Source organism: Saccopteryx bilineata, chromosome 11 (assembly GCF_036850765.1).
Source record: "Saccopteryx bilineata isolate mSacBil1 chromosome 11, mSacBil1_pri_phased_curated, whole genome shotgun sequence".
In the NCBI taxonomy this organism is placed as follows: Eukaryota; Metazoa; Chordata; class Mammalia; order Chiroptera; family Emballonuridae; genus Saccopteryx; species Saccopteryx bilineata.
In genome coordinates, this window is record NC_089500.1 from 80,677,202 (window position 1) to 80,700,943 (window position 23,742).

At 43.1% G+C, this 23,742-nt stretch overlaps 8 protein-coding genes across 8 annotated transcripts; 4 read left to right on the top strand and 4 right to left on the bottom strand.

The window, feature by feature from the left end:
* Positions 1-1,501: 1,501 nt before the first annotated feature.
* On the top strand, positions 1,502-2,523 carry LOC136315629 (histone H1.4-like). Its single transcript, XM_066247351.1, has one exon. It carries the CDS (start codon positions 1,577-1,579, stop codon positions 2,201-2,203), a length of 627 nt encoding a protein of 208 aa, XP_066103448.1. The 5' UTR covers positions 1,502-1,576; the 3' UTR covers positions 2,204-2,523.
* A 151-nt stretch (positions 2,524-2,674) lies between these two features.
* On the bottom strand, positions 2,675-3,085 carry LOC136315630 (histone H3.1). Its single transcript, XM_066247352.1, has one exon. It carries the CDS (start codon positions 3,083-3,085, stop codon positions 2,675-2,677), a length of 411 nt encoding a protein of 136 aa, XP_066103449.1.
* Positions 3,086-4,114: 1,029 nt separating this feature from the next.
* LOC136315632 (histone H2A type 1) lies at positions 4,115-4,507 on the bottom strand. The gene has a single exon (XM_066247354.1). It carries the CDS (start codon positions 4,505-4,507, stop codon positions 4,115-4,117), a length of 393 nt encoding a protein of 130 aa, XP_066103451.1.
* A 327-nt stretch (positions 4,508-4,834) lies between these two features.
* LOC136315635 (histone H2B type 1-C/E/F/G/I-like) lies at positions 4,835-6,791 on the top strand. The gene has a single exon (XM_066247358.1). The coding sequence runs from the start codon at positions 4,847-4,849 to the stop codon at positions 5,225-5,227; it is 381 nt and encodes a 126-aa protein (XP_066103455.1). The 5' UTR covers positions 4,835-4,846; the 3' UTR covers positions 5,228-6,791.
* A 1,930-nt stretch (positions 6,792-8,721) lies between these two features.
* On the bottom strand, positions 8,722-9,566 carry LOC136315633 (histone H2B type 1-C/E/F/G/I). Its single transcript, XM_066247357.1, has one exon. The coding sequence runs from the start codon at positions 9,527-9,529 to the stop codon at positions 9,149-9,151; it is 381 nt and encodes a 126-aa protein (XP_066103454.1). The 5' UTR covers positions 9,530-9,566; the 3' UTR covers positions 8,722-9,148.
* Positions 9,567-9,805: 239 nt separating this feature from the next.
* Positions 9,806-10,256, top strand: LOC136315631 (histone H2A type 1-D). The gene has a single exon (XM_066247353.1). It carries the CDS (start codon positions 9,863-9,865, stop codon positions 10,253-10,255), a length of 393 nt encoding a protein of 130 aa, XP_066103450.1. The 5' UTR covers positions 9,806-9,862; the 3' UTR covers position 10,256.
* Positions 10,257-18,266: 8,010 nt separating this feature from the next.
* LOC136315636 (histone H4-like) lies at positions 18,267-20,186 on the top strand. Its single transcript, XM_066247359.1, has 2 exons — positions 18,267-18,316; positions 18,854-20,186. The coding sequence occupies exons 1-2, from the start codon at positions 18,302-18,304 to the stop codon at positions 19,196-19,198; spliced, it is 360 nt and encodes a 119-aa protein (XP_066103456.1). The 5' UTR covers positions 18,267-18,301; the 3' UTR covers positions 19,199-20,186.
* A 91-nt stretch (positions 20,187-20,277) lies between these two features.
* On the bottom strand, positions 20,278-23,738 carry LOC136315395 (histone H2B type 2-E-like). Its single transcript, XM_066246940.1, has 2 exons — positions 23,292-23,738; positions 20,278-21,645 (listed from the first exon to the last, which is right to left on the bottom strand). Exon 1 carries the CDS (start codon positions 23,678-23,680, stop codon positions 23,300-23,302), a length of 381 nt encoding a protein of 126 aa, XP_066103037.1. The 5' UTR covers positions 23,681-23,738; the 3' UTR covers positions 20,278-21,645; positions 23,292-23,299.
* Between the last annotated feature and the right edge of the window lie 4 nt (positions 23,739-23,742).

The window sequence follows — 23,742 nt, forward strand, 5'->3', positions numbered from 1 at the left end:
AGCCTGACTTCTTGTGCTTTGCTGTCAGATCCTAGTGTTTCTTTCTTTCATAGTTCTAGTGAAACACAGACTTGTGCTTGCTTCGCAATAAGCATATGCTGAAGACGAACATATAGCTTGAGAGGTGAAAAAGCATATCAAATCACATTGACACCAAATTTGAAAGAGTTTGCTGCTTAGAGTATTCTATTCAAGAATGAAACATAGTTATTGGCAGGTTGTTTTATTTACCTGCAGCAAGTAACGAAGACAGGGTTCATAGCCAAAGCTCTGTCTCCCTGAAGGAAGGCCTAGCCATTGCTCATATACACTATTTGGTTAATTACATGGTGAAGTCTTCTTTGCAGTTCATTTACCAGATTTGATTCTGCTCAAGTTCACTGGGTTCCATATGCTCTGCAAAATACTATGCTACATTTTAGCATTGAGCAAGAATAGTATTTAGTAAGAACCAAGCAGACCTTGAGATCCTTGTCCTATTTAACAACTCTGCCATCAATTTCTTACTGAACGTAAAGCATAAACGGTAATGTGTTTTCTATAAACCTATATACTTCCTTAAGTAAGAGCTTTTGGCAGTAAATATAAAACATGCTTGTTTTTAAACATCTCTATCATAAAAGAATTCTCTATAAGTGTGTGTGTGCTTTGTATATTTGTTAATGCTGCTGTTCCTTAATTACTTTGCCAAAATTTGTCTCTCCCAACCACGACAGACTTCTATACCCAAAAGCTTATGAACATCTGAATAACTGATCCTGCAAAAAACAAACACAGAAGAATTTTTAAGCCATAAAAAGATCCAACTTTTTTATGCCTTTATCCAAATTTGCTCTGCCATCAGTTACTGCAACAGGCCCAAATACCACAAGACAATTATTGAATTTTACATCTCCCACTTTTCTAAGTCAATATGAACCCTCTAAAGAGACACAAAAAGTTATGATAAAGCTTTTGCAGGTAAAATAAAGGCTTTTCTAATCAGAAATTGATGTTATTCCAAGCAGCCTTTACTATCAATCTTGCAGAGAAGTTCTGAAAGAGCCTGTGTTATTTCTCCTCATATGAAAGAGATTTTCAGGGGAAATCTTAGTGAGAATAAAGCAGTTGCTGAAATGTATGAAAAGCCAAAAAGGTACAGAACAGTATGAGAGAGGAAGCTACAGAAGACACAAAGTGAAAGTTTATATTTTAAACGAAAATCAGCAAGTTGAATCTCTGACCTGTCAATCTCTCAGACTGTCTGGGGCTTTTAACAAAGGCTGACAACCGAAATGATACTAACCAGAAAGAAAAATTATGAATATCTTAAAGCTTGAACTGTCCCGGGGCATTGTGTAGTAGAATTTGTATCATTCCTCCACACAAAATTTTAATTTTTTGACTTTCCTGAACTGGAACAAACACAATTTCAAGACAGGGCAGAGGCTGGTTTGCAGTCAGGCCGGAAGAGCGAGCTGGGAACCAATCAGCGCGCAGCCTCGCTGTGTGTTTATATAGACACACTTCACAGGCTGGTCACATAACTCCGAGACAATATTATTTTTTTTACTGCCAGGTATTCCGACCGACAATCATGTCCGAAACCGCACCTGCCGTGCCTCCTGCTACGGCAACGGAGAAGACGCCAGTGAAAAAGAAGGCCCGCAAGTCCGCCGGTGCTGCCAAGCGCAAGGCGTCCGGGCCGCCGGTGTCCGAGCTCATCACCAAAGCCGTGGGCGCCTCCAAGGAGCGCAGCGGCGTCTCGCTGGCCGCGCTCAAGAAGGCGCTGGCGGCCGCGGGCTACGACGTGGACAAGAACAACAGCCGCATCAAGCTGGGCCTCAAGAGCCTGGTGAGCAAGGGCACCCTGCTGCAGACCAAGGGCACCGGCGCCTCGGGCTCCTTCAAGCTCAACAAGAAGGTCTCCTCCGGGGAGACCAAGGCCAAGAAGGCGGGCGCGGCCAAACCCAAGAAGGCTGCTGGGGCGACCAAAAAGGCTGCCGGGTTGGCCAACCCCAAGAAAAACGCCAAGAAGACCCCGAAGAAGGGGAAGAAGCCAGCGGCAGCTGCAGGAGCCAAGAAAGTGGCCAAGAGTCCGAAGGTGAAAGCAGCCAAGCCCAAGAAGGCAGCTAAAAGTCCAGCTAAGGGTAAAGCATCTAAACCCAAGGCGGCGAAGGCAAAATCTACCAAGGTCAAGAAGGCTGCCCCCAAAAAGAAGTAAGGAGTAAGACTTGAGAATACAAAGGCTCTTTTCAGAGCCACCCAATTAATCTGATAAAAGAGGTTGTAGTACCACTTAAACTGAACTGGATGTGGGCTGGGGGAGCCAGGGGTCCCCAAACTTTTTACACAGAGGGCCAGGTTCACTGTCCCTCAGACCGTTGGAGGGCCGCCACGTGCGGTGGGGGGGCAGGATAAATGGCTTCAGGGGGCCTCATGCGGCCCGCAGTTTGGGGATGCCTGTTAAAGGGGGGGGTGACGGCAAGGGACAGTACTTAGAACGTTCAACCGTGTTCCCCCAAAATAAAGTTACACTGAGCACATGAATTTGCAATGGCTTGTAAAACTTGTATTTCTGCAAAAAGCTAATTCCTCCCCCTTTTTGCCTACAGCTCTTCCAACTGAAACTTTTGGGTGGCTCTGAAAAGAGCCTTTGGGTTTTAAGGTTAACGCTCACACAAAAACAGGCAGTTTACGCCCTCTCCCCACGGATGCGGCGCGCGAGCTGGATGTCCTTGGGCATAATGGTCACGCGCTTGGCGTGGATGGCGCACAGGTTGGTGTCCTCGAACAGCCCCACCAGGTACGCCTCGCACGCCTCCTGCAGCGCCATCACGGCCGAGCTCTGGAAGCGCAGGTCGGTCTTGAAGTCCTGCGCAATCTCGCGTACCAGGCGCTGGAAGGGCAGCTTGCGGATCAGCAGCTCGGTGGACTTCTGGTAGCGGCGGATCTCGCGCAGGGCCACCGTGCCGGGCCGGTAGCGGTGCGGCTTCTTGACGCCGCCTGTGGCGGGCGCGCTCTTGCGGGCCGCCTTGGTGGCCAGCTGCTTGCGTGGGGCTTTGCCACCAGTGGATTTTCGCGCGGTCTGCTTAGTCCGAGCCATGGTAGCACGAACAGATGAACACCTGGTGACACACTTAGAACTGTGCTCCCTGAACTAGTATTTATATATAGCAAGACCTGCCGTTATTGGAGAAAGCATCTGTCCATCAAAGCTCACAGTGACAGTATTGGAAGCAATTTTCACTTTTTGTTCGCCGGTACTTCCGGTTCATTAAGATGGAAAATTAACTTCTTCCTTTCCAGTACCCTTTTTAACAGCCGGTTTTCTGTACTTTCCACCTCCATATTCTTTTTGCCGTTTCTTCATGTTTGGGCTTCTTCCCGCACAATAAGTTATTGCAATGATGATCATTTTTTTCTTAATAATAATTTTAAATTTTGGCACTTGAAACTTGCTTTTCTTTAACCACTTTGAAAAGGCGCGTATTACATGATTGTCACGTGTTTTTCTACTTGATTCAAGTTTGAGAAGGCAAATTTACTTCACATTGATTTCTTGACTCATTTAAATTTAGAGATTTTTATTTTTACTTCGTACTGAGTTATAGGTTTTTTAATTGTTTTTATACTTCTCTAATAGTTGCGCAAATTTATAAATGGTATAACTACTTTGTGCTTGTAAAGGAACTATGCCTAAATGACTGGGGCATGTAGTATTGTTTACCGATTTTCAGTCGACTAAGCCGCAGAGTGGGCGATGGGCGAATTGACTGTTAATTATGTTCTATTATGCAAAATTAGCCCTATCAGTCACTTAACCCTACTTGCATGTACATATTCCGCTTAAACCAATGTCCTGCAGCATTGATCTTCGTAATTACCTGATGCAAAATACCTTTCGCTTTTTTCATAGCTGACAATTTCCCTTTAGTTAATCCTTTCAAATGTATACTAACTTTCTGATTTAAGACTTATGGTGTTTACGGACATCTACTGGGGGCACTGACTCAGAGGTTCTTTCAAGTAGCTGCTTGGAGAAATTGCAAGCTCTTCCAGTGAAATCGTGGGTGGCTCTGAAAAGAGCCTTTGGTTTCGACTTATTCTAGTTGCTGCAAACTAATGCAGGATTTTACTTGCCCTTGGCCTTGTGGTGGCTCTCAGTCTTCTTGGGCAGCAGCACGGCCTGGATGTTGGGCAGGACGCCGCCCTGCGCGATGGTCACTTTGCCCAGCAGCTTGTTGAGCTCCTCGTCGTTGCGGATGGCCAGCTGCAGGTGGCGCGGGATGATGCGCGTCTTCTTGTTGTCGCGGGCCGCGTTGCCAGCCAGCTCCAGGATCTCCGCCGTCAGATACTCCAGCACAGCCGCCAGGTACACGGGCGCACCGGCTCCGACCCGCTCGGCATAATTGCCCTTGCGGAGCAAACGATGAACTCTGCCGACTGGAAACTGGAGTCCAGCCCGTGAAGAGCGAGTCTTGGCCTTTGCACGCGCTTTGCCGCCTTGTTTTCCGCGCCCAGACATGTTCACAGTTAGAATCTCTCCACAAGTTCTTATGGTAATAAAAGTGCAGGAGTGACAGTATTTATAAACCTTTTTTTTTTTTTTTTTTTTTGGCGCGAAAATGCAGATATGTCATTGGTTAAGAATTCAACTTCGCCTTAACCAGTAAGACTGCAGATTTGGGTTTCTATCGTTTTGATTGGGCAGAACTAATATTTCTGAGTTTCGAATTGCCACCAATCACACACAGTACATTAGAGATAGCACCTAATTTGCATGTCCGGTTCTATATAAAAAGGAACCATCACTACTTACTGCTTTTATAGTTATTTTTACTTGTGGTGTTTGCTTTTCCCGACCATGCCCGAGCCCGCCAAGTCCGCGCCCGCCCCGAAGAAGGGCTCCAAGAAGGCTGTGACCAAGGCGCAGAAGAAAGACGGCAAGAAACGCAAGCGCAGTCGTAAGGAGAGCTACGCGGTGTACGTGTACAAGGTGCTGAAGCAGGTGCACCCCGACACCGGCATCTCGTCCAAGGCCATGGGCATCATGAACTCTTTCGTCAACGACATCTTCGAGCGCATCGCGGGCGAGGCGTCGCGCCTGGCGCATTACAACAAGCGCTCCACCATCACGTCCCGGGAGATCCAGACGGCCGTTCGCCTGCTGCTTCCTGGGGAACTGGCCAAGCACGCTGTGTCCGAGGGCACCAAGGCCGTCACCAAGTACACAAGTTCCAAGTAGACTCGCAAGTAAGCGTCTTGTCTCCTAACCCCAAAGGCTCTTTTCAGAGCCACTCAACCTTTTCGCAACAGAGTTGCGCACTGGGGTGCCTGGCGCGCCCATTTCACATTAGTCCCAGTACTCAGGAAAGCGTCACCCCGTATTCCGTAGTAGACGCACCTCCTGTATTGACCATAGGGCCCCAGATAGGGTTTGCAGGAGTGTTAGCAAACGTGGATTGAAAGTAAAGGCTGACTCCCCAATCTATTTGAGATGCAAGTCATTTTCTTAATACTGTAATTGCACATGGACTGGGGGGACTGAAGGCAGCTTTTCATGAAGCTTTTAAATGGGCCATGAAATGTTTGGTCTCCCAAGTTATCCCGTCCGGCCTAAGGGACCACCGCAACTTTTGAAAAGACAGCTCTAGAAGCGGAGTATCCTCTAGGTGTCGCTGTGTACCTACTCCCGCTTTTGTTAGTAATTATATACTTTCCCCAGACTTTTGCCTGAGCAAAACGTCTAGACGCCTAACTCTAAAGGTTCTTTTCAGAGCCACTTACGTTCTCATTCTAAGACTTGAATGCATTGTTATTCCTTTTAAGCACAATGTGTAACAGCTTAATTTGCTGAGCCGTTGTCCATTTGAGGAAGACGTCTATAGGGAGGCCATGTCCTCAGTAAAGTAGGCCCTGATTCTCTGCTGCAAGTACTCTCTGGACGTTTGTATTTATTGTGGTAAATAGGCTGAGTTGGGCACACCACACCATTTCCAGTCACTTCTAGGGATAGTTAAGGCAGGCTAGAAGGGGATAGTAACAAGAGGGTACTCTAGTTCCCTAGGTACCAGCTTTAGTCTTACCTCCCGCAACAATTAGTTTCAGTTCCAGTCTTTGGCCTCGCCCCACCTCCCAATCTGGATTCCACACTTCCAGCACCATCTTTTGAACTGTCTCACCCTCGAGTTCTAATAAGGAATCTCCACCAGAGATACTCTCCAAATTCCTAGATTTTAATAACTAACGCTTGTGAGTGGGTGTGTATGTGTGTGTGTGTGGGTATGGGTGGCTTGTGCGTGCATTCTGAACCCTGAGTTAGCTCCTGCTTCCTTGAGTTTTATCTGGGACACCAGCTCTACTTTTTGCTTTTCAGTTTTCAAAAACTGGTGTAATGTTTATTAAATTATCTTTGTAAAAATAACTGATAGTTTTGTTTTACTGACTGAACATTGACACCAGGGCGCCAAACCTGCCCTGATGATTTAAAGGACTATTTCTACTTTATATCTTAAAAAAATTTGCTTATGATTCTCTCAGCATCAGTCACCTTCATGATCATATAAGACATTTTTTTCTAGTTCTCAAAGAATGCAGCTCAGGATGTTTAATCACCATCAGCTCTCCCACGTAGGTAAAACAATTATTCCAAGAGGCAGAATGAAGTGCAGGAAGCTACGTGCACTTGGGGTTTCATCTCCTAGTCCAAACAAGCCTTTCTTTTTCACTGACTCAGGACAGATGAAAGATGAATTGAAATAAACCAAGAAGACATCTAGCCTGAGTGCTAGAGAGATGAGGAAGACTATGTAAAGGTACTTCCTAACGTGCTAGCAAATCTATAGATTTCTAGAAAAGGCTTTTTAAACTCTATGTTCAAAAAGTAATAGTTGGAATTTGAGTTCTGCCAGGTAGATGAACTTTGGTTCACACACCATCTGTGTTTTACTTATAAAATAATCATTTTTCCAAAATCTACTTTGTTGACACTTTTGTTAAAATGCATGCAAAAATCATAAATAAATATAAACATATTAGGAGGATTTACAATTTATGAAGTTATTTATGGACATACATTTTATCTCTACTCCTAATCCTATATATTGTATAATAATGGCCAGCTTTTTGGAGTAGTATCAGAATAATACAACAATGAGTGAGAGAAGTGCTTCTCCATGAAATTAAACTTTCTGCTCTTATAGTCAGACATTATAGACACTAACAACATGTAAATTGCAATGTCAAAATTGTGTGACCCTGAAATATATAGAATTTATAAGCATCTATAGTAATTTTTATATTTAAAGTTATATAATCATATTAAATACATCACTGAATATATAAGATAATAATTCTTAATCGTATGTAAGTGCATCAATTTTCTATTGCTCATCTGATAAATTATCCCAAACTTGTTGAAATACACACTTAAATTTTTATGTTTCTGTAGATCAGCATTTAAACATGAATCTCACTGAACGAAAACTAAGGTGTCAGAAGGCTGCATTTGTCTCTGGGGCTGTAGTAGAGAATCTACTTGACTGCTTTGTCCAATGTCTGCAAGCTGCCCTCCTTCCTTAGCTCAGGGCCCCTTTTCTCTATTTTCAAAGCCAGTGATCTCTGGCCAAATTCTCTTCATGCCACCATCTCCTTAGTTCTGTATTCTGGTTCCCTCTTTCATTGTTAAGGACCTCTGTGATTACATTGGGTTGACTTGAATAATCTCTCGACTTTAAATTCAGGTGATTAGCAATCTCCATTTCAACTCTAATTTAATTGACTTTTGTCATGTAACCCAACAGATTACAGTGTCCAGAGATTAGAAAGTGGATTAATTGGAGTGGCATTATACTGCCTAGCACACTAGGTTACAGTATAATTAGAATTTGAAATAAAGCTATATATAGTCCTTTCTGCTCAGGCAGAGAATATGTAGATACACTATTATAAACAATATCAGGAAATTTCTGTACTTCCTTGAAGTCCATATAAACTTGTTTAAGATATTAACTTTTGGGACTATGCAAAGCAAAAATTGATTGTTTATAGTAACTCTCATAGAGTACAGCTTTTGTTTTGGTTTGTTTTTAGTTTTATGTTTTTTCTTATTGTCTTTGTTGTTTGTTTTATTTGAATGTTTATATATTCATTGTTCATGTTGTGTGGGGGTGCCCAAGTGGATTGTGTAGGAAGTGAAAAGTTTTATTATTCAGGAAAGAAATTATACAAGAATATGGAGAATACTATTACCTCTTTCCTACCTGACTTGAAATCCTAACATGCTGTATGTAGTACATTCGTAGCATTTATTCTACGTGAGATTCCCACATAGCATTTTATAATTTTAAATGGATTTGCAATATGGAGAAAAGTACACAATCTTAACATATATGCCTAATGTTGGGCAGGACAGTTACATTGTCACTAGATAACAATTTTTTTTTCACTTAAAAAGTAAAATGTGTGATGACCAGGATAAAAATAAACTGACATAAATTTCATCTTGGAAGAAAATCATTTAAGGGAAAGACACCAAAGTATCTTGAGTATCCCCCCCCCCCCCCCCCCCAGGCCCCAGACTTCCAGTACTATGAGCTACAATGTGGTATTTTCCCAAATGTATCACCATTCTATGTTTGGGGATTTTTTTCATTACAATTAAGTGGGCCTATCCTCAAACGGATCGAGCTCGTTTTCAATTTTCATGCACATCAACTATCCTGCTCCTGGTGGGTTTAGAAGTTATGATGCTTCAAGGAAATGTGTGCAATGTGGTTACAATTAAACTGCAATAATGAAGCCCTTTTTCTCTATATCAATATTAGCCATTCAAGTCCTCTTCACTTGTCATGGAGAAATGTATTAAGACACACGACACCATGAGTTGAAATAGCATGTCAGTACCTTTGCCAAATTTATACCAAGTGAGCAGCAGAAACAAGAAACACTGGGCGAATGTTAAATTACCTTACTTCCAACCAAACATGTTTGTTTCTATGTGCTAGGAGCACACTGCTAAAAGACGTTTTTGTAAAAGAAGTAAATCACAATGAAGGCATTTTGGTATCTTACTTAGCAATCCTAACGTGAAGTCATTACAACCCTTTAATAAAAAAGGTGGGTGGCTCTGAAAAGAGCCTTTGGGTTAGACGGTTACCGAAACACACTACTTGGAGCTGGTGTACTTGGTGACGGCCTTGGTGCCCTCGGACACGGCGTGCTTGGCCAGCTCCCCGGGCAGCAGCAGGCGCACGGCCGTCTGGATCTCCCGGGACGTGATGGTCGAGCGCTTGTTGTAATGCGCCAGGCGCGACGCCTCGCCCGCGATGCGCTCGAAGATGTCGTTGACGAACGAGTTCATGATGCCCATGGCCTTGGACGAGATGCCGGTGTCGGGGTGCACCTGCTTCAGCACCTTGTACACGTACACCGAGTAGCTCTCCTTGCGGCTGCGCTTGCGCTTTTTGCCGTCCTTCTTTTGCGCCTTGGTCACAGCCTTCTTGGAGCCCTTCTTCGGGGCGGGCGCGGACTTGGCTGGCTCGGGCATTTCAAAGCAAAAAGGAGACGAATGAAAGAAAAAGGGATGATGTAAAATGTCCACTTGGGTCTACGATGTCTTCTTTTATAGATGCTCTATGCAAATAAGGTACTCAAGAATATCCAGATCTGATTTGATAATGTACCAGTGACGAGTATATGTAAATTTCCTTGCAGCACATCGCCTTTCTTATTGGTTGGCGGTGTCAAAGATGATTTTTAACCAATCCCATTTCACACTTAGCAATTCCACCCAGCACTATAACTTGCGTCTTGATGCTCCCTTCAGGACACTTCTCTTGTTGCTTTTCCTGTGGTTGTTCTCTCAGTGCTGCGATTCACCATGTCTGGGCGTGGAAAACAAGGCGGCAAAGCGCGTGCAAAGGCCAAGACTCGCTCTTCACGGGCTGGACTCCAGTTTCCAGTCGGCAGAGTTCATCGTTTGCTCCGCAAGGGCAACTACTCGGAGCGAGTCGGGGCCGGCGCACCCGTGTACCTGGCGGCTGTGCTGGAGTACCTGACGGCGGAGATCCTAGAGCTGGCTGGCAACGCGGCCCGCGACAACAAGAAGACGCGCATCATCCCGCGCCACCTGCAGCTTGCTATCCGCAACGACGAGGAGCTCAACAAGCTGCTGGGTAAAGTGACCATCGCGCAGGGCGGCGTCCTGCCCAACATCCAAGCCGTGCTGCTGCCCAAGAAGACCGAGAGCCACCACAAAGCCAAGGGCAAGTAAAATCTTGCATTAGTTTGCAGCAACTAGAATAAGTCGAAACCAAAGGCTCTTTTCAGAGCCACCCACAATTTCATTAAAAGGGCTTGCATTTTTTTTTCTTACTTTAACATCTAATTGAAAACTTACTTGGCCTACAAATACATGTCATTAGGAAAAGAATGGAATGTGAATTAAACTGTTAGCTCGTAAGTTAACAGACATAATTAGAAGTGTAGACTACGTAGGTGACAATGGTAGGTTTTGAAACATGGTCTCAAGCTGGAATAGTTTCCTGACTGCATTGTGTATTCAATGTATATGATACATGCTGTATATCCAAGTAAGCTTACTGTTACCCTAAAATGTGAGTAAAATAATAGAACAAAGGAGGGATAGCTGACCAGTCACATGTCAAGGCGGACTTTTTAAATTTTAGTGATGTTAGTACTGTATTAAGTGTTTTTTAGTCAGTTGGTTTATTCGTATTTTCAGAAAATGAAGTACACAAAAGTCAACACACCTTACTATTATGGACTCATTTTAAAGCGGAGTGTAAACTTAAAAGAAATTTTAATATCAACCTTCAGTGGAAATTTATATTTCACAAGAAAGCAAAACCAAGCAGGTCTCAGAGGGACCTATGAACCAGAGAGATCAATAAGAAAGGTCAGAAACCCTAGCAGGATATGGCCGGTTTCCTGTTCTCTGGTACCTCATAGCTGAGGCCAAAGGCTCTTGTTACCCCTGAACTGAAACAAAGTGGGTCCAAATCTAAGGAAATCAGATGAAATGAGTATCTCAATTAGCCTCTAACACATTGGCCTAGCTTAGTACCCTATATAACAAATACAGACCTGAGATATTTCACATAGAGAAATGATCATGCAATTGCCTTTTGACCGTTACCAAAATGTAAAATTCAAAATAATATACTAAGCCTCAAAAATAGAGTAATTGCTTTTAATATATAATTTATTGTTAAGGGAACCATCATGTATTACAGCTTTGATAGGAGATTATCAAAGCTATAATACATGAAAGTGAAGAAAGTAAAACAGCCACCCCAAAATATGCCTGTTTGACAAAATTATTTTGACTTGAAGGCAGTTAAGAAACAGCAGTTGCAGGAAAAGCTCTCTTCCCTCCCCCTTTCCTGCCTTAAGTCAGAATATAAAGATTGCTGACTCTTATTGGTGATTTAACAGCCCACAGGCACAAGAGGGATCTAAGAACAAAGCTGACTCTTAGTTTCTTGCCATGTATTTTACCATCTCAATTTGCATCTCTTAGAAGCCTAAAACTGTTTCCTTTGTCTTATTATTTCTCTACAAATGTGTACTTTGTCGAAGATGCTATATAAACTGGTGGTATAAAAGCCACCTCTATGAATTACTCTTTCCTGGGTCTCTCTCATCTACATCCAAAATATACATGTTAATAAACTTCTGTTTGTTTTTCTCTTGCTAATTTGTGTTATGTGTACAGGATCCCAGGAAGAAAACCAAGATAGAAGAAAATTTTTCCTCCCCTACAAAAGATTGAAATAAAATCAAAACAGCAAATTTAGACCAAGCATATTATCCTATGACACGGTGACTATATTATAATGTTTGCATCGTCTTTTCAAGGATCTTAAGGTTTAGATGGTTCTTACTAAATGCTAATCTTGCTAAATGTGAAAATAGCACAGCATTTTGCAGACCCAGCTGTAACTGCATGAGCTTGACTGGAACCAACCAGGTAAGTGCAACCAATTACAAAGAAGAAACCAAGATGTAATTGACCAAATAGTGTATATGAGCTGTGCCTAAGTCTCTTTTCAGGGAGACAGAGTTTTGCATGTGAATCCCTGTCTTCTTTATCTATTGCAACCATATCTCATTCTGCAACCATATCTCATTCTGCAACCATATCTCATTCGCCTCAAGTGGTAAACCAAATGGATACAGATAATTTTCATCTTTAAGGAACAAAAATCACTTATTATCAATTATCCTACAAATTAACATCTAAACTCACAGATAATGGACTCCTAAGGAGTCATAGAGAAGCATATTTCCCTAGAATAATTTTAAAACACTTGGGCAGGCCTTGAAACCACCACCTCCTATGATAGTGAAAGGAGATACATAGTCCATCCATTTTCTCACCTTAACTCGGTATCTGGATATTTCTTAACAGTTTTCAGAGCTGTCCTAGAGTGAACAGAAGTCTTTCCTTGTCCTGATAAACAACCTGCTTTCCTGTCTATTCTTTCCACTTTTTTGTAACGTGCTTACCAATGGTGACTTGTCATGACATCGAGGGACAACTGCTCAAGTTCCCACGCCTACAGAAGAAAAGAAAAGGACAAAGCAAATGCCAGTCCCTCTTTACCTCTTGTTCACCTATTTTCAAAAGGTAAAATCATGATTCAGCAAATATAAAATGAACGCATTTCAGAGAGTTTATCTAACTTAACAATCAGTAAAGCAACAGGAAAAAATTTTATGATAGGTTCAAAGAACATTTAAGAAAGGGTTATTTATAAAAAATTTAATGAAGAAATGTTTAAAATATATTGTTGAATTAAGCTAAAACAAAATTAATTTATGTTTCAGAGGCTATAAATCTTTGGGTTTATATGTGTGCTCCATTGGACAAAAAATTATTTGCATCTCTACCAAATAAAACCCTGCAAGTTAACAAGTAACTTCACTGTAAACCATAAGACAACCAAATTTCATTTTCACTAGATCCTTGTCTGACCTGAACCTTGTTGTTTCCCCCCCCCCCCCCTACAGTGAGAAGGAGGGAAGCAGAAAGACTTCAGCATGAGCCCTGACCTAGGTCCACTCGTCAAGCCCCCTATGGGGCAATGCTATATAGTCAAGGCTCCTATGGGATAATGCTCTGCTCACCTAGGACCATTGCTCCATTGCTGGGCAACAAGCCACTCCAGCTCCTGAGGTGAGAACAGGGAGCTATACTGAGTGCCCGAGGCTAACTTGCTCCAAGTGAGCCATGGCTGGCTGCAGGAGAAGAATAAAAAGATAGAGAGATGGAGAGAGGGAGAGATAGAGAAACAGATGGTCCCTTCTCCAGTATGCTCTGATCAGAACAATCACAGGCCAGGCCTATGCTCTACTGCTGAGCCAACGGGCCAGGGCTGACCTTAACCTTTCATGATATTGGACATTGTTAGTCAAATAAGTTTGTAAATATGATATGTATGTTTGCTCGCTTATAGTTTGCATTGGGTGTGGGGGACAGGCTGTAGGCGGGCAAGGTCCTTATAGCCTAAGGCTTGGTTATAAGACTAAGCCTTTCCCACCCTTTTAATACTAAGATCTTAAAACTGAGCTTTCATTCACACCCTTGACTGTTGCATGATGTGGGGTGGTGCACTTTTAGGAGGAATCTCATTTATGCCTCAGATGAGTGGCTTTGTATCAGAGACTTCCTTATTTGTATATTGGCTTAAAGGCTTTAATTTCTACAGTATAAAATGAAGCAGACCAGAGGCACTCTTGCTCACATCTTGCCAACAGCAGTGCAGAGGAGAGGCAGCCAAGATGACAGAGTGCTGAAGGAGAAGCCAGTTTGTGCAGAGTTTGTGCAGAGAGAAGGAGATGAGGAACAGAGGTGAATAAGGCTGGTGGGGCCTTTGATTCTAGGAAACTCAGATAAGTCAGTGGCTTTGGGAGCCCTGAATGGAAAGGGAAGTGTTTACCCACTGTGTGTATTTCTTGCCCCCGGGGTGTGAGCTAGGATTAAAGGTAATGGTCCACCAGTTCTTGGCTCCATTGTTTCATTACGGTCTGTCCGAATCAAATGCGAACCTGCATGGGCCAGGTTGCTGTGATGGTGGCTGTGGCTACTGGCTTTACAGACATCAGGGCCTAACCTTACCTCCTTACTTTCAAGTCTCAATTTTTTTTTTATACTGTGAAACCTTACTAGAAAAATAAAAAATAAAAATATCAAGCCTATAAGTATAATTTCTATAAAACTTCATGGTATAACTTCTTGACATTTTTATTATGCTAATTAATCAAATACAAGGCAGTTTAACTTTTTATTCTTTCTAGACTCCAATGTAATTGACCTGATTTTCTTGTCTCAGTATCTCTTGGTTGTTACCTAACAGTAAATTATTTTCTGGCCTTCTTTCTTTTTATGAAATGCTTTTGTACTTATACTAGATTATTTCTTCTTTTCTGTTTTCTACTACTGAAATGCACATTCTCTTGTACAGAAGCTTAAACTCTTTTGGACAATAATTGCTTTAATAATCAGTTTTAGAAGCTTACTCTCAAAAAACAAATATTAGAAACAAAAATATTAACCACAAATTTTCAGGAAACCTCTAACTCCTGAAATCCTGCCCTTGAAGAATTCTAAGGTCAACAATTTTTCTAGTATCCATCTTTTCTTGCAGAATATGACACCCCAAAATGTGCAACTTTTGGCATGTGAATTATTTTGAGTTTAAGTCAAGACCCAACAGGATCAATAGAAACTTTTACCTCTCCCTTAATCACCTGAAAGAATTTAAGTAGGAGGCCCGTCCCAGAAAGAGATCTATTGTGACCAATAATTTTTATCTGAAAGACTAGGATGAAACAAACGTCTGATTACCAAACATCTGCTCTTATCTCCAGATGAAATAAATGCCTTGCCACCTTGGAGTCCCAGGCCCCTAACCCATTCCTTACCTAAGGATAGCAAACAAGCCTAAATATCTTGACTGCCTTTGGAATCCCTATTTCTAAAGGGATCCTGTTGTACAGATTTAGTTTTTCTTCTATTAATCTGTCTTATATCAATTTGATTATTAGACCAAAGAACCCAGAAGGATAGAAAAGATTTTCCTCTCATAAAGGTGAATAAGTAATGTTTGATTTGACAAGCCCCCCCCCTTAGTTTGCTAATGTCATTTTAATTTTTTGTAAACAATACATCATTCTAGTTGAAGCCAGTCTCTATAACTGGGTTTCTCAGAAATACATTAAGTATCTACACTATTCCCAAGCCCCATCATAGCCTGGTTTGCTAGAGATCAGAAAATTAACAAAAGGAAATGGAAGAGTCTTGGAACAGCACTCCCTACAGAAAATAACGCAAGCTGCAGATGTGATTTTAGATTTTCACTTTTCATTTTAAAAACTAAAAAGATGAAACTTTTTATATGTTGTATTCAACCCAAAATGTTTTTTATTTCAATATGTAACTAATATAAAGACATTATTATTGTAATATCTCATATTCTTTCAGTCTTAATCTTCCACCTTGGGTGTATATTTTATTCAATATGATATTAAATTTTTTTTCTTGGAAAGACTTGACTTGCATTGAAATTCCATGAATTGTAATGTTGAAAAGTTAATTTTGCACGTCCAAGTGGTTCAAACATATCTAAAAAGGTCCAGTAACTGAGTGAAGCATCAGCTTTTAAATTGAAAACAATTAAAAATTAGATAACATTTCAATTTATGTTCCTCATCTTGAGCCACGTCTCAAATGTTCAAAGGTGGTACTTTATTACAGTGGTTCCCAACCCCCGGGCCGCAGACCGGTACCAGTCTGTAGGCCATTTGGTACCGGTACGCTGAGAAAGAATAAATAACTTACATTATTTCCGTTTTATTTATATTTAAGTCTGAACGATGTTTTATTTTTTACAAATGACCAGATTCCCTCTGTCACATCTAAGATTCACTCTTGACGTTTGTCTCGGTCACGTGATACATTTATCCGTCCCACCCTAAAGGCCGGTCTGTGAAAATATTTTCTGACATTAAACCGGTCCGTGGCCCAAAAAAGGTTGGGGACCACTGCTTTATTAGACAATGCAGTCTTGGAGGGGATTGTGTCTGCATGGAGACTAATGAGTAAATCATGCAAGTACAGGCTGGGACAGAAGTAGGTTTACCATTGTTTGTATGGAAAAAAATATAATAATTAAGAAATAATACTAGAATAAACTCGTGAGTTTTTTTGTCCTCACAACTGCAAACCTATTTTTGTCCCACCTTGAATATAAATTTTAATATTATCATGTGAGTTTAGCACTGACTTCAGAAATCAAACATTTGCTTTTGATGTAGATATGGACATTATAGGCAAAAAGACATAGGTCCAGACTGCAAAATATCAGACAAGAAAATCCATGGGGCATAAAGTTTAATTTCCTCAGGTAATTAATAGTTACTCATGTAAGAATCATCCAAACCTGTAGAGAAATTTTTATACAAGGACTTAGGCTGGTGGTAGCAAGTTCTCAAACGCTCCCTAGAAGAACAGTTCTGCAGTTTGTCTTATCTAATGCATTTAGCACTAAGGAGGAGACATGAGGAAGATGACATAAAGATGGAAGAAGACAAGGTGGGGATCAGAATAAGAAACAGATAAGATTATGTGCTTCCTGGAGAGTGGGTGAATCTCAAAGGGCCTGAAAACGAAAATAGGTTAGTTCTGGCATTTTGAAGGTGTGTTAACCTGGGTGTACAACAATACTGGGCAGGGATTGCTTAAGGCAAAAATAAGCTACTAAAGAATTATATGCTTGTGATATCATTCCCCCAAGACCTGCCTATTTAGAAATTTATGATCAGATCACCCTAGGAGGTTACTTTTAATAGAACTTCTTTTTTCCTCCTCGTTGACTGTGTTAACTATTTGCCCAAAATTTTACTTTTCTGGCTGTCAAAACAATATCTTTGATGTTGAGATGAACATTTCCATTCTACAGATGATACTAAAGTGAAAATGAGAGAAGACATCACAAAATAGGTCCTGGGCCTCAGAAAGTGGGGTGTAAAGAGTGTTGGGGCCCAAGTAATGGGGGCAGGCTCCCCCCTCCCATGACAAGCACTCAAAGACTGGCTCTCATGTTGAACAGTTCAGCCTTTCCTGGACCCCTAAAGCCATTTACCAACATCACTAACTACTTTAACTTCATTTAAAGTGTACAAAGATACCTCTCAGGCAGCAGAGAGGCCTGGGACTCGTTTACATTTGAAATAGGCATTTAAAACAGTGGTCCCCAACCTTTTTTGGGCCACGGACCAGTTTAATGTCAGAAAATATTTTCACGGACCGGCCTTTAGGGTGGGACGGTGTTGGGCAGATAAAATGTATTATGCTCACTTTGTTAAAGATGGCGCTGCCCACGAGGAGGACGTTGGCCAGGTGGTATTAATGTGTGTTGAGGTGGGCTAAAGGCAGGCAGAATCCTTGTATCCTGAGGCTTGGTTTTGGGATTAAGCCTTTCCTACCCTTTTTTGATGTGGGGTGGTACAATCCAATCATGCCTCAGAGAAGTGACTTTGTATTAGAGACTTCCCTATTTTGTATATTGGATTAAGAGTTTGGATTTCTACACTATAAAATGGGGACGAAGCGGGAACTTGCCCTCTTGGTTCCTGGGATGATTAGCATGAGAGAGTAGAGCCAGCAGCGGAAGGAGGCCACGTGGAGGAGGCCAGGAGAAGCAGCTAAGATGGCGGAGTGCTGAGTGAGATGCCAGTTTGTGTAGAGTTTGTATCTGGGATAAGGAAGGAGATGGGGAACTGAGGAGAATAAGGCTAGTGAGCTAGAAACCTTTGATTCTAGGAAACTCGGATAAGTCAGTAGCTTTGTGAGCACTGAATGTGAGTGGGTTTTGGAGCCCAGTGTGTATTTTTACTTGCCCGCCGGGTGCAAGCTAGAATTAAAGACTATGGCCCATCAGTGTTTGGCTCCGCTGTTTCTTTACCGACTGTCCGAATCCAATGCGAACCTGCATGGGCCGGGCTGCTTTGATAGTGGTGGCCCTGGCCTTGGCTGCTGGCTTTACAGACGGATAAATGCACAAAATAAAATTATGCGACCGGTGTAAAAACTGTGGAATTTTTAAATATAATTGTCGAACAGAGGGAATCTGGTCATTTTTTAAAAATAAAACATCGTTCAGACTTAAATATAAATAAAATGGAAATAATGTAAGTTATTTTTCTTTAAGATTTTATTTATTCATTTGAGAGAAGAGAGAGAGAGAGAGAAGGGAGACACAAAGGGGGAGAAGCAGGAAGCATCAACTCCCATATGTGCCTTGACCAGGTAAGCCCAGGGTTTTGAACTGGCGACCTCAACTTTCCAGGTCGACACTTTATCCAGTGCCACCACAGGTCAGGCAATAACGTAAGTTATTTATTTTTTCTCTGCGGACCGGTACCAAATGGCCCACGGACCGGTGCCGGTCTGCGGCCCAGGGGTTCGGGACCACTGGTTTAAAATACCAGGCAACATATAATGTTGGTACATGCCTTCCCCACGGGAGTAAGGTTCCTAATGTTTACACTAGAAAAACATCTGTTAGCTTGAAATAGGTGCAGTTATTTTAGCAGCGTGATACACAACGAATTTTTTAAATGTTGTTACACAGGCATTTGAAATGAATCAAGGGGAAGAGCAGGGACTCACAAAGCCTTCTTTGTCTCCGTGGGCCCCGCCCCACGGACTCACAGGGACGTGTAGGCGGTGATAAATTCAATCCCGATCTAGCCCCTCCCTCCTGCCCAACCCATCCTCGCTTTGTAATGTAAAATAGGGAGGTACAGAGTTATATATAAATAATTCGGCTTTCTTTCGACCGAGGTGTGCTTAGTATCTTGTTTTTCTGCGGTCATCATGTCTGGTCGCGGCAAAGGCGGGAAGGGTCTAGGCAAAGGGGGCGCCAAGCGCCACCGTAAAGTCCTGCGCGACAACATCCAGGGCATCACCAAACCCGCCATCCGGCGCCTGGCCCGGCGCGGCGGCGTCAAGCGCATCTCCGGGCTCATCTACGAGGAGACCCGCGGGGTGCTCAAGGTGTTCCTGGAGAACGTGATCCGGGACGCCGTCACCTACACGGAGCACGCCAAGCGCAAGACGGTCACGGCCATGGACGTGGTCTACGCGCTCAAGCGCCAGGGCCGCACCCTCTACGGCTTCGGCGGCTGAGTCACCCGTTTCCACCGCCCTAATCCTTCATCCACCAAAGGCCCTTTTCAGGGCCGCCCACTTTCCCGCGGAAAGAGCTGTGCGCGGCTTGCGTGTCCTGGTGGTTGTGCCAGGCACATTTTCTTGGCTTTTATGTCAGCGCAGTCTTTACCTTTATCAATAACTGCAGGGACGGTGGCTTCTCCACGACAAGCCTCGGCCTGTCTGTGCGTGGTGCTCCCTGTCCATAGGAAGGAAACGGAGGATTTGGTGGGGAGCGGTGGTGGGTGGCAGGCAGGAATAAGAAAAAAATGGAGGGGTTTTCTCAATTTTTGGACACCCTCTCCCCTAATGGAGGACAAAAATTTCTGGAGTCCCCAGCTGTTTCTCTCTTTGGAAGGGAACTGCCAACCGCTTGTCGATTGTACGTAAAAAGATCGACCCCAGGCCTCGCAGTGACGCGGAGCCCTTTCAAGCGCCTCCGAGGTCGTTCTTCATTCTCAGTGTTCAGGAAATATTGGCAGAAATGACGGGTTTGCGAGGGGAGGGTGCCGCCGTCCTCGGGAAGCTCTATTGATTAAAATATAAATTGCCAGAAGGCTGGGTATTCATTCTTCGTGTATTTGTGCCCCGGGGTTCGTCAGGAAAGATCCACAAACTCTGGACTCACTCCCCACTCCAAACCCGCCTTCTCCCAGGCTTTGTCCTCCTCAAAGGACAAAGTGGCGCTGGTTTTAAATGGCACTGGGCTTTGTTCGTTTCCAGGCACCGGCATGGCCCCTCCCTCAGCCCGAGGCTAATCAGTTCTAAATTACCACTGTCCAGACAGCCAGCCGGTGTCGGTGTTCTAACTCGGGTGTCTAACTCCTTTAAATCCCTGCATTTGTGAAAGAGGAGCTCCCTCCCGCAGTCACAGGCTCGCCTCCCGGCTAACCTTCTCCATCTGTCCCACCTCCCCCTTTCAGCACTTAAATCTGTCTGCTGTAAATCTTAAAATATTTTAATCTTTTTTTATTGTGGATATTGTCTATATCCAAAAAAAAAAAAAAAAAGGTGTCTTACCTCTGGCTGCTGTAACAAAAATACCACAGAACGACTGGTTGGTTTAAAGAACAAACATTTATTTTTTCACAGGTCTGGAGACAGGACCGTCCTCCAGTCAATGTCACTCAAGATGACGACAGATTTAGACATATTCCATGTCTGATGAGGGTCCAGTTCTTGGTTTATAGACTGCTGTCTCCTCACTTTACCCTCATAAGGCAAAGGGAAGGGGCCAAAGCTTTCTGGGCTCTTTTATAAAGGGCATTAATGACGCTAATCCCACTAATCTTGTATTATATTAAGGGCTCCATTGTTGTGGGCTAATCACCTCCCAAAGGCTCCACCTCCTAACACCATCAAATGAAAGGCTACTGTTTCAAAATAGGAATTTTGGGGTTATGCAACAGTCCATGCCAAGTGGGATAGATACTACCGCAGTTTGTACTCGGGATTACCTTGGCTCAGTTCTTGGGTCCCTTTGCTGTTCCCGGTGACCTCATCTAGTCTCACCACATACATTCTGTGAAATATTTTGTGTTCGACAAAACACCATGGCCTAGCTAACAGGGTTAGGTCAGCTTGTAGTTACACAAAAAGCTATGGTATGACTGCATGCATGAATCTCCTCCCCACCTCCAGGCCCTCCAGAGTGCTGCCATGATCCATCTCCCCCTTCTAGAATTTCTTCCCTTGCCACAGCCTGAATCAATAAGCATGGCGGTTTTTCTCCAATTCTGAAATGATGCATGAAAGGCAAACCAGGCAGCAGCTTGTTCTCAGCAAGGACTTCAGGAGTGTTAGGACTAAAGAAGGCTCAGGTTTCACCCAGGGTGGTGGTGGGTGGGTGATACTGAGATGAACAGGATGCTATCAACAAGGCAACCAACTAAAGAAGCCAGGCTGACAATAGCAACAGCTAGTCTACCTAGCCTTAGAGCAACCCCACCTCCCCTCCATCTAGAAAACCTGCATCCACACACAGCTCTCTACATTTACTCTGTGGCGAGGACAGGGAATGCTGTCTAATTTGCTCGCTGCTGAACCCCAGTGCTGACAACCATACCTGGCACATGACATGAGGTCAATAAATAGCTCCTAAAGAGACACGAACTGAGGGCTACATAGAAAGACCGCCTTCCCATCCAGGCACATGTCTGCTCCTCTGGCCGTCCAGGATGCAGCTCTGAATTCTCCTCTTCAGTTTACATTACGCCAGAATAGGAACTGTTATCATTCTTTTGGATATCAGTCTCGGAGGACAGTTATCAGGTGAAGAGTCAGCCCTTCGTTGAAAGAATATGAAAAAGAATGACAGAAGCATCTGAGAATACCTCTCTGTGTAGATAAGAAGCTGTTTCTTGATTAGCCAACTTCAAGTGAGCTCTTGCTGTTTCTCCAGGTGAATTGTGAGGTCTGGTGTACTTCTGGAACACATAAGTGGGCCAGGGACATCATTATTTAAAAACCTTCTGTGGCAACAATGGGTTATTAGGCCAAACACACACATCCAGGTCAAGCAGAATACTACCTGTCCCACCTTCAGTCACCTGCATATGTGTGTGTGTATGTATGTATGTGTATGTGTGTGTGTGTGTGTGTGTGTATGTATGTGTATGTGTGTGTGTATATATATATATGTACCTCCCAGCTCACTCAGGTATTGGGGGTCATACTTGAAGTCATTATCAAAATAATGTATGGCTTTACAATACAAAATGCCTCTCTGCATTTCTGATGAAAAATAAATACTGATCTTGAACTGGGAGGATTATAAACTAAGTTTAAATCTAATAAATTCGAAAGCATACATTTCAAGGTAGTTACTCTTAGCATGTCCAAGTCCCTGAAATGGTAACCAAATTATATTTACTTCACCTGAAATAGTGAAGGCCTGGAATTTTGTCTTCTCTAAACATTTTAACTTATAATCAAGCCAATGCAACCAATATTTACTGATCACCTACTGGTCAGATATTGAGCTATATGAGGAACACAGAGGCAGGACACAACCTGATATAACCAGATTGTACTATAATGGAGGTGTTACATGTACAACAAACATCCCAAGTATAAAATTATTTTTAAAATCTAAACAATTGTATAATTTTGAGAACACATAAACATTCTGATTAAAACAGAAACCAGGATACTAACAATTTAAGGATATAAAACAATAGTTCTACTACGCACAATTATTTCAAATTTTCCTGCATTAACAAAAATTTACGTTGAAGTTATCACACTGTACATACATTTTAAAGAAATTCGTCTATAAATAGACAAAATACAGTGTGTCCGTAAAGTCATAGTGCACTTTTGGCCAGTCACAGGAAAGCAACAAAAGACGATAGAAATGAGAAATCTGCACCAAATAAAAGGAAAACTCTCCCAGTTTCATACCTATTCAGTGCAGTTCGATGTGGGCTCCATTTGTTCCTGCAATTTGTACCCCGTAGAACAGAGACGTTTCTTTAACACCTTATGAACTGTAGTCTTGCTTAGGTGTAATTGTTGAGCACACGCACGCACAGATTTTTTAGGGTTCCTCAGGTAGCTATCCCGTATAGCCTCTACAGACTCGTCACTGACTGATGGCCTACCAGAACGGGGTTTCTCCACCAAGCTGCCGGTTTCCTTCAACTGCTTATCCCACCGAGTAATGTTATTCCTATGTGGTGGGGATTCGTTATAAACGCGCCGATATTCATGTTGCACTTTGGTCACGGACTCAAATTTAGCGAGCCACAGAACACACTGAACTTTCCTCTGTACGGTCCACATCTCGATTGGCATGGCTGTGGGCTGCTCCGCTGTATACACGGTGTTACATCACCATCTGCGCATGCGCACATGCTGCTAACATCATCCTACAGAAACTAGGGAGGGTTTTCTTTTTATTTGGTGCAGATTTCACATTTCTATTATCTTTTGTTGCTTTCCTGTGACCGGTCAAAAGTGCACCATGACTTTACGGACACAAATTTTTTTTAACTTAGATACTACAACTCTTAAAATACGAAATTGAGTGGCTCTGAAAAGAGCCTTTGGGGTTAGGAGTCAAGCCGCTTACTTGCGAGTCTACTTGGAGCTGGTGTACTTGGTGACGGCCTTGGTGCCCTCGGACACGGCGTGCTTGGCCAGCTCCCCGGGCAGCAGCAGGCGCACGGCCGTCTGGATCTCCCGGGACGTGATGGTCGAGCGCTTGTTGTAATGCGCCAGGCGCGACGCCTCGCCCGCGATGCGCTCGAAGATGTCGTTGACGAACGAGTTCATGATGCCCATGGCCTTGGACGAGATGCCGGTGTCGGGGTGCACCTGCTTCAGCACCTTGTACACGTAGATGGAATAGCTCTCCTTGCGGCCACGTTTGCGTTTCTTGCCGTCCTTTTTCTGCGCCTTGGTCACCGCCTTCTTAGAGCCCTTTTTGGGGGCCGGGGCGGACTTGGCGGGCTCAGGCATGGTATAGAACTACAGGAGCAGAAAATTTGAGAGACTAACAAAAACAGAACAAAGGAACAAAT

Bases quoted from the DNA above. Each gene is read 5' to 3' on its own strand.
- LOC136315629 (XM_066247351.1), top strand. From the start codon at position 1,577: ATGTCCGAAACCGCACCTGCCGTGCCTCCTGCTACGGCAACGGAGAAG.
- LOC136315630 (XM_066247352.1), bottom strand. From the start codon at position 3,085: ATGGCTCGGACTAAGCAGACCGCGCGAAAATCCACTGGTGGCAAAGCC.
- LOC136315632 (XM_066247354.1), bottom strand. From the start codon at position 4,507: ATGTCTGGGCGCGGAAAACAAGGCGGCAAAGCGCGTGCAAAGGCCAAG.
- LOC136315635 (XM_066247358.1), top strand. From the start codon at position 4,847: ATGCCCGAGCCCGCCAAGTCCGCGCCCGCCCCGAAGAAGGGCTCCAAG.
- LOC136315633 (XM_066247357.1), bottom strand. From the start codon at position 9,529: ATGCCCGAGCCAGCCAAGTCCGCGCCCGCCCCGAAGAAGGGCTCCAAG.
- LOC136315631 (XM_066247353.1), top strand. From the start codon at position 9,863: ATGTCTGGGCGTGGAAAACAAGGCGGCAAAGCGCGTGCAAAGGCCAAG.
- LOC136315395 (XM_066246940.1), bottom strand. From the start codon at position 23,680: ATGCCTGAGCCCGCCAAGTCCGCCCCGGCCCCCAAAAAGGGCTCTAAG.